Genomic DNA, 9,868 nt, shown 5'->3' with positions numbered 1-9,868 from the left:
CACACTCTATTAGCTTCAGGGTCTTCTTTATCTCGCCATGATGGTGACCCTCTAAGTGATCCCAATATTTATCATAATATTGTTGGTGCTCTCTAATTTCTTACACTCACACGTCCAGAACTAGTTTTTGCTGTCAATCGAGCCTGTCAATTTATGTAAGCACAAAATACCACACATTGGGTGACTATCAAACGTATCTTACACTATCTTCGTCACACTCGTCATGGTGTACAAATATGCCCAATCACAAAATTTACATTAACTGTGTACTCTAATGCTAATTGGGCCAGATGTCTAAATGATGGTCATTCCACTACCGATTATTGTGTGTTCTTGGGAAACAACCTTATATCATAGAATTCCAAGAAACATGTTGTTGCAAGATCAAGTACTAAATTATAGTATATAGCACTTTCTTATGCTACGACTGAACATGATTGACTTCAATTACTTCTTGGTGAACTTCAGATTCCCCTTTCCACTCCACCTGTTTTATGGTGAGATAATATTGGTTTAACATTTCTTACTAACCCAGTCTTTCATGCTCTTACAAAAATATTGAAATTGACTTTCATTTTTTTTCAGGGAACGAGTAGTTGAGAAATCTCTCATCATACATTACGGCGCAACTAAATATCAAATTGTAGATATTCTTACTAAGTATTTGTCTTCATCAAGATTTGTTTCTCTTCGTGACAACCTCATAGTGTGTGCCACCCTGTTTCGCATGTGGGAGGATATTAAAGATATTAAATAATGTCCACATCACTAATTAAAATAAATAATATATAGTTATTATATCTTTATAATTAGGATTAAATTATATATAGTTATTATATTCCTTATAATTAAGATTAAATAGATAATTATATTTTTCCTTTTCTAACATATATAAGATGTTACACCAACTTAACTTTAACGACGATAATAATATTCTTCTTCTATTAAATCTTTTATGCATGTACGATGGTTTGTTCTCATTTGATCATTCTCCATTTGAATATTAGGTCTTAACTTGTCCTTGTAAATTAATTCAATGGCCATTAGGAATTAATTAATTCAATAATAGTTCAACACTATAAAAAAAATTGTCGATTTTTAAAAAGTGCATAGAAACATTCTTTGAATTGAAAAAGGATTTTAACTATTACCTTAGTATTATCTGATAGGTTCGCAACAAAATCTGTAAAGATATCAAAAACAATGCAAATCGACCATTTACAAATTTACAATAATACGTGCAATACTGGATGCAGAAAAACCCATATTCTGTAAAACTTATAATAACCATGGTTAGTATAATTTTCTAACAATATTTACATTAATATTTTTATTAAAAGCCCTTAGATTTTGCAATAATTTCTTCAATAACTTCATTAATATATAATGCATATTATTACTATTAGTTTGCATTAACATTTCCAAATATTTTCGCACTAGTATATGTAATACACATTCCGAATTTTATTCAAATACTGATATTTGAAAATGATGACATATAATTTGCAGTGGTTTATGCAATCATTTCTTCAACATCTTCGATAATATATATACATACGATTAGTTAACATTGATATTTGTAAATGTAGTTGTTCCTTTGCAGTAGTCTTTGTTTGTAACTCACCTTCGATTCAAAATAATATGAAACAAACATGGATATTTCTTCTAGAATATATGCATGGCATATGGACGCTTCTATTTTGGCTTTGTTTTTTACCTTTTGCTTCACACTCTTTAGAAACCTAAACAGAAATTTGGAAAAATGTATTCCAATTTTAAAAAAATTGTGGGAAAATACAGTTTGAAATTTGTACATACCTTTCGAATGGGTACATCCATTTGTATTGTACAAGACCACCTATTTTTGCTTCATATGGTAAATGTATCAAAATATGCTCCATTGAATCAAAGAAGGAGGGTGGAAAAATATTCTCCAAGTTGCATAAAATTACCGAAATTTGAGAGTGCAAGTTATCCACTTGGTCTGAGCTCAAAGTTCTACCACTTAGGTCATTCACGAAATTACTTAAATCCGTAAGTGTTCCCCAAACAAATTTTGGTAATAATCGACTAAACGCAATAGGAAACAACCTTTATAAAAGAAATGACAAAAGTGGCTTTTGAATCCAAACAATCTTGATTAGGTTGTGTCAACGCACCGTGACAAGTTTGACGCATAACCATCCAGAAATTTCAAGGTCTTCAACCATTTGCAAATTATCATGTTTTCTGTTTTTGTCAAACTATATGAAGCATTACTAGGCCTACGAGAAGTTGTATCAAGATCGACATGTAGTTACAGATGATTGCAAATAAGAAACATATCATTCATAGCGTTAAGGTTGTCTTTCGTCTTTGCATTTACATTCATAACCGTATTTATGATGTTTTCAAATACGTTCATTTCGATATGCATAAATTCCAAGTTGTGTCGAATTAGAAGTTTATCCAAATATGGAAGTTCTCAGAAGATACTTTTCTTAGTACACTTGTGATAATCACCGAATCCATTAGGATATTCATTGGGAGCTTCACTAGCAAGCTTCAAATGTGAATTTTTTGTCCATATTTCATTGTCATCCTTAATATGAGGATGAATATTTCTTTCCACAAGGTTTTTATAAATTGACTAGTGCAAATATTAGTACACACTAATACATTATTACAATTTATGTCATTCGATTTACACTAATTCTCGCAATACAGATCCAAATTGTTAGTGCAAATGCTAATGTAGTATATAATTTTCTAAATTGGTTAGTGCAAATATTAGTGCACACTAATACAGGGGATTTCTACCCGAGAGTTCAAAAATAATTACAATTTACGCTATTCGATCTGGACTAGTTCTCGCCATACACAATAATATTGTTAGTACAAACGCTTATACAATATAATTTTTTAAATGGGTTAGTGAAAATATTAGTGCACACTAATACGTGAGATTTCTACTCGAGAGTTCAACAATAATTACAATTTATGCTATTCGATCTGCCTTGTTCTCGCAATACACATCCAAATTGTTATTGCAATGCTAATGTAGTATAATTTTCTAAATGTGTTCGTGCAAATATTGGTGCACACTAATATAGAAGATTTCTACCCGAGAGTTCAAAAATAATTACAATTTATACCATTCGATCTGCATTAGTTCACACAATACACATCCAAATTGTTAGTGAAAACGCTAATACAATATAATTTTCTAAATGAGTTAGTACAAATATTAGTGCACACTAATATAGGGGATTTATATCCGAGAGTTCAAAAATAATTATAATTTATGTCATTCGATCTACATTAGTTCTCGCAATACACATCCAAATTGTTAGTGCAAACACTAATGTAATATAATTTTCTAAACTAGGTTTGTCTTCATTATTTTCAAAAATATAAATTTATATATCTTACTGCAAATGTTATTGCAAAAAGATCATGAACAATTTTATTTAATAGATATAGCAACTACGTTTGCACTGATGGGTATGAAAATGTTTGAAAATATATCCTAAGTATAAATTTATATAACTTACTACAAATGTAATTGCGAATAATTTTTATTTATAATAGGAATAACAATTATCTTTTCACTAATGGGTATGAAAACATTTAAAAATATATCCTAAGTATAAATTAAAATAAACTAATGTAAATACTATTGCGAACAATTTATGAACGATTATATTTAATAGGACTAACAACTACGTTTACAATGAAGGTTATTAAATTTAATAACTTACTTATATAAATTAATATAAATCTTATTGCAAAAGAATTTTGAACATTTAAAAAGATATTTAAAAAAATATAAAATACTAGTGTAATATATTGTGCAATGATATTCTATTATAGTATTACAAATTTAATTACGAAAAAATTATTTATTTGTGTTAATGCAATATATAGTACAAATTTAATTAACAAAATAATTAAAATTATTTCATATTTATATTTGCTAATATAACAACCTTATGCATATATTATTTGATACAATAGTTAATGGAAATATAATTTACTGTTAAATGTTTTGCGAACATTAAAGCATAATTTATTTTGTTAAAATATTTGTATCGTCCGTCGTTTTTCAAATTACTATATTTGTTGCAGGCTTATATTTTTAAAATTTTCAAAAAAAAAATATTACACTTTTTCATTTATAGTGATATATATTGTTGCAATATATATTTTCCTAATTTTATTTTAAGTAAAAATATATGTTATTGTAATAAATGATGCAATTTTTGTAATTAAAGTTATTTTAATATAATGTCAAATGCAATTCTCTTACAAATTAGAATTAATAAATTATGTGTTACAAGAAAATATTACAAATTGACCATTTGGTTATAGTGCTAGTTTTAAATTTAAGGATAAAAACTATATTATATCAATTCAAAATATAAATATCAATTCGAAATATAAGTTTTAAATCTTTGAAAATATTTTTTATTTATTTATTAATTTTAACCCTCAATTTATAATTTTTTAAATTCAGAACTAAAAAATTATTTTAAAAACTCCTGACTGTATGAGTGTTTTCTACTTAAAACTGTACTCCTCATTTTTTAAAAATTTTAGTTTAATTCAATATTTATTTGTCTCATTCTAGAAAATGTTCAGAAGCTAGGGTGATATACCATTGATACTAAAAAAATTCAGCGGTAACATAACTAATATTCCCTGTCACACTTAGTTTATTGATATAATTTCAAAGAAAGACTCGAAAAAAAAACAAACATACTTAAGAACAAACTTGAAAACAGACTTGAAATCAAACAAACTTAAGAACAAATTTGAAATTAATTAAATACATAGATATAGATATTCTAAATTTGATGCAACTTTTGTATGAACCTGTCATTTTCATATGCTTGTCAGTTGTCTCTCAATAATTCTCCAATCTAGCTCTCTTTATCCATTACAGATTTTATAGCCTTGCAAAGGTTATCCCTCGAGAACCACCCGTTTGGTTCTCGTTCACACCAGACGCCGTTAACGGAAGGGCCTGTTAACGCCAGGAAATAATATAATATTCATATGATCCGGATAAGATATCTTCGCTCCGGGCACCATGTCAGAGGGAAAGGTGAGAAGCGAAGGGAGCAAAGATTCCCACGCCTATGAGCCCTGACCCTCATGTAAACCCCCAACCCACCCACGAGAAGACCGCTTGCCTTTCATGTAAATACACTTACCCTTGTATGTAAAGACCAAAATTACATTGAATTTATATTTCTGTTTATTAAATATTAATTCAATTTATTAAAAATGACATGCAGCGAACAAATATTCGCTTCAATTACTTCATTCTTATTTCTATTTTTTTTATTAATTTTTTTTGCGGGGAGACGCTCAGGAGCAAAGACTTATTCGCTTCAATTAATTTTAATAAAAACCTCATGTAACCCCCAACCCACCCATGAGAAGACCGTTTGCCTGTTATGTAAATACACTTACCCGTGTATGTAAAGACCAAAATTACATGGATTTTATATTTCCGTTTATTAAATATTAATGCAATTTATTAAAAATCACATGCAGCAACCGAACAAATCTTCGCTTCAATTACTTCACTAATTTTATTTTTTTATTAATTTTTTTTTGCGGGGAGACGCTCAGGAGCGAAAACTTATTCACTTTAATTAATTTTAATAAAACCTCATGTAAACCCCCCAACCCACCCATGAGAAGACCGCTTGTCTGTCATGTAAATACACTTACCCGTGTATGTAAAGACCAAAATTACATTGATTTTATATTTCCGTTTATTAAATATTAATGTAATTTATTAAAAATCACATGCAGCAACCGAACAAATCTTCGCTTCAATTACTTCACTATTTTTTTTTATTAATTTTTTTGCGGGGAGACGCTCAGAAGCGAAGACTTATTCGCTTCAATTAATTTTAATAAAACCTCATGTAAACCCCCCAACCCACCCATGAGAAGACCGCTTGCCTGTCATATAAATACACTCTCGACCTCCACTGCCACCATAAGCTCATCTGCCAACAATCTTGTGTTCAATATCTGATCAACCAAATGAGGCACTAACACTATTTGACAATCACTAATTAAAGTCTCCCACATTGACCCGAACCCGCGGTGGTTCACAAAGCAACCAACCGAACCGTGGCTCAATATTTGAGTCTGTGGAACCCAATCCCCGAAGACCACTCCCCGATCCTTGACCCTATCCTGAAACCCTTCGGGCAATGCTTCTTCGATAGTAGTAAAACCAATGGGCTGTTTAACCGCTATATAGAAGGGCATTTTCGTCATTTCAAACCCGAGGACAAGTTCATGGAATTGTTCTTTTTCGAGTATCCATTGGCTACCCAATGCACAAAATATCACGGAATGTGGGTCGAACCGGTTGAAAAACGTGGCCCATTCGCCTTCTAAAGATAAGTTTGTCAATTCGGGTAAAACCGGACCCGTTAATAGCATTGGCTTTCTGTATTGCGTTTCAATGTAATCCCACAAATCTCCCTCGAGTTCACAGCACGTTCGAATCGCGATGGCGTCGGCTTTCGCTATAGCCGTCGTGATTCGGTCGTAGAACGTGTAGCCGCTCCCGAACTCCGTAGACACGAATGATAAAGCTTGGGCCTCGTGTTTCCTCAGCACTATCGTAGATGAAGGGTACCCTGGCGGAGGCTGAAGTACCTCGTCGTCTTCTTGCGGCCGCTTCAATGCTGGGACCAACGCGATTGCGATAGACGCAGCCGAGACCACATTGTAACAGACTGTCTTGAACCCGATATCCGGGATCCATTGTGCAGTGTCATAGATGATGAGATCCGGATGAATGTCATTGATCAAGAGGGTCTCGACCTCGGGTCGGGTCATATCCATAGCGGTGACGAGGAGTGAGTTGAGAGTGAGTGGGATGTCGGAGGCGGTTTCGGTGCCTATAGGTAGACCTGGGACGTGGGGAACCTGGATGGCGTAAAAGGTGATGAGATCCGGATGGAGATTATGTTGCCGACGCTGGGACAAGGCCTTGTTTGGGAGCAAGAATGAGACTTTGTGGCCTCTTTGGGCGAGCTCATTTGAGAGGTGGAGAAAAGGAGTCATGTGCCCAAATGCAAACCATGGGAACATGGCTACATGAAGAGGTTCCATTTTCTCATTGCATGGGACAACTTCTTAGACACCATTGTATTTAGAACAAGATGAAAACTAATGGGTTTTCTTTGCACCCAAACCATATATATACACTTATGAATCTCATATATAATTCCATTTGTTTAATAAACATATAATAATTATAGGCAATTTATTATTTGATACTTCATTTTCTTAATTATATAATTTACCATATTTTAATGATGGTTCGAAAACAACAAACAACTTCAAATGCATACACGCAAAGCCAAGCACATGCATTTTAATATAGACAATATTAATTATAGATTGACAAATGGTACTAGTACTATTATTTCGGTAGTTATACATGCATTTGTATCTGCATGTTTCTAGAAGGATCCAACAGATGTACTTGTATTACAACAGATGTAATATGATTTCATATTCCAAGAGTTAAGTGCGTGACTTTGATTTATTTAATAATATAAGTGTACCAACAAATGTAACGTTTAGATGTAATATGTTTAAAATATTGAATTATACAAACTAAAATAATTTACTTGATCTGCATACTTGCATAATTGCATGCATGAAAAGAAATTATATTTTTATGTGTTGCGCATTGTTGTTAATTTGGATCTTTGCGTTAATATAACCGATTGCTTATCGGATCATCATATTTTGCGGGTTAATCCACGGGTTTATTATTAATAAAAAAAATAAAAAGTATATAATGAAGAGTTCACACCAAATGTTTAATAATAGGAGCGAATTAGTGAGATGGTAGGTCGTAATACGAGTAGATGTTTGTCAGATAATACTAATTAAATATGTGAATGAGATTGTTGGTAGGCCGAAATAAATATGGTAAGAGGTTGGTAGGTGAGTAAGATGTCTTTAATATATATTATGAGATTTTTATGGTGTAAATGCTCAAATGATAGTTCGATTTTGGGAAACAATGGATATGTTGGGATTTCGGGAAACAATGGATATGTTGGTTGGTTGAAGTGAGAAGATAAAAGGTCGATACTGAGGAGATATTGTCTGATAATAATAATTAAATATGTGAATGAGATTGTTGGTTGACCAAAGTGAGATGATAAGAGATCCGTAAGAGTAAATGGAGATGATTATGGTGTAATATTCAAAATGATAGTTTAATTTGGAGATACAAGGGATATATTGGTCGGTCGAAGTGAGATGAAAAGAGGTCCATAGGAGGAGATGGTTGTGTAATAATAATAATTAAATATGTGAATGAGATTATTGGTTGACCAAAGTGAGATATTTCGGTAAGAGTAAATGAGTTATGTAAATGCTCAAAATAATAGTTCAATTTGGAAAACAAAGGAAGTGTTGGTGGTCGAAGTGAGATGACAAGAGGTCAGTAAGAGGAGGAGATTGTTGTGTGATAATAATAGTTATATATGTGAATAAGATTATTGATTGACCGAAGTAAGATGATAAGACGTCGATAAAAGTATATGGTTGGGAGAGATAGTTGGGGTGTAAATAATTGAAATAATAGTTCGATTGGGGAATAAGGGAGATATGTTGTTTAGAAAAAGTGAAGATGGTAAAAGGTTGGTAAGTGGATAAATTTCTTTAAAATATAATGTGAGGTTGTTAGGGTGTAAATGCTCAAAATGATGGTTCGATCACTAGTAAAAATAATATTTTTAACGACCAACATTAACTATGGTGACCATCGTCGTGGTTAATAATATTTATTAGTGTCGGTTATCAATTCGTCGTGGTTAATAAATTTATTAGTGTCGGCTATGTAACGCCCACACTAATAAGTATTATTAACCACGACTTTCATTGTATTCGCCTGGCTAATGTTTTGGCTTTTCTTGCCACACTCCCGCAATTATATTTGTCACGGTTTTATGATGAATGTTGTGGCTAAAAGTCATGTTTTCCTGCGCTTTTCTCGCCTTTTTTAGAGAAATTAATAACCACGGCGATAGCATAAAGCGGTGATTAATAAACTATTTATTAATCATGGTTTTATGATAATGTCGTCCTTAATATCGTCCAATAAAATTTACAGACTATTGATTATTAAGGACAGTGTTATCATAAAACCGTGATTAATAAATAGTTTATTACTCACGACTTTATGATAACTCAGTCGTTAATAATCGTCCACTAACAAATTCCGGATTATTGATTATTAAGGACAGCGTTATCATAAAGCCGTGATTAATAAACTATTTAGTAATTACAGTTTTATGATAACGTCGTCCTTAATAATCATCCACTAAAATTTCCAATTATTGATTATTAAAAAATGTGATTAACGTCGTTATCATAAAATCGTTGTTAATCACGGTTGTATGATAACGCCCATCCTTAATAATCAATATTCATATTAAAATTTTCGTTAAAGATCACAAGGAGAAATCAATTCCTGTAGTCACTTATTAGCACGGTTCCTTACAGAATTTTTTCAATGATCATCAATATCTTCCTCAAAATTTCCATCATCTTAATTAGTTAGAATAATTCATTCAAGATGGAGATTCGTAGAAGAGTCTGATTGTATATTGATGAAACCACTTCTCCTAAACTACTGGGTTTCTTTCAAACCATATACAATTCGTGTTCAATCATTTGAGATATTATTCAATTAATTTGTTAAAAAAAATTAAAGATACCTAAGAACGGACATGGTTGCATATTGGTTAAGCTCATTTGTTGATGACTTGATGTTCACAAGGAGAAATCAATTACTGTAGTCACTTAGCACATTCCTTACAAATTTTCT

At 31.7% G+C, this 9,868-nt stretch overlaps 1 protein-coding gene across 1 annotated transcript; it reads right to left on the bottom strand.

Annotated features, from left to right (window-relative positions):
- Window positions 1–5,961: 5,961 nt before the first annotated feature.
- On the bottom strand, window positions 5,962–7,192 carry LOC124943626 (anthocyanidin 3-O-glucoside 2'''-O-xylosyltransferase-like). Its single transcript, XM_047484107.1, has one exon. The coding sequence runs from the start codon at window positions 7,126–7,128 to the stop codon at window positions 5,962–5,964; it is 1,167 nt and encodes a 388-aa protein (XP_047340063.1). The 5' UTR covers window positions 7,129–7,192.
- Window positions 7,193–9,868: the final 2,676 nt, after the last annotated feature.

The sequence above is a fragment of the Impatiens glandulifera genome, chromosome 6 (genome assembly GCF_907164915.1).
Source record: "Impatiens glandulifera chromosome 6, dImpGla2.1, whole genome shotgun sequence".
Classification (NCBI taxonomy): Eukaryota; Viridiplantae; Streptophyta; class Magnoliopsida; order Ericales; family Balsaminaceae; genus Impatiens; species Impatiens glandulifera.
The sequence above is the reverse complement of the archived record's forward strand: the minus strand, read 5'-3'. Positions and strand labels throughout refer to the sequence as shown.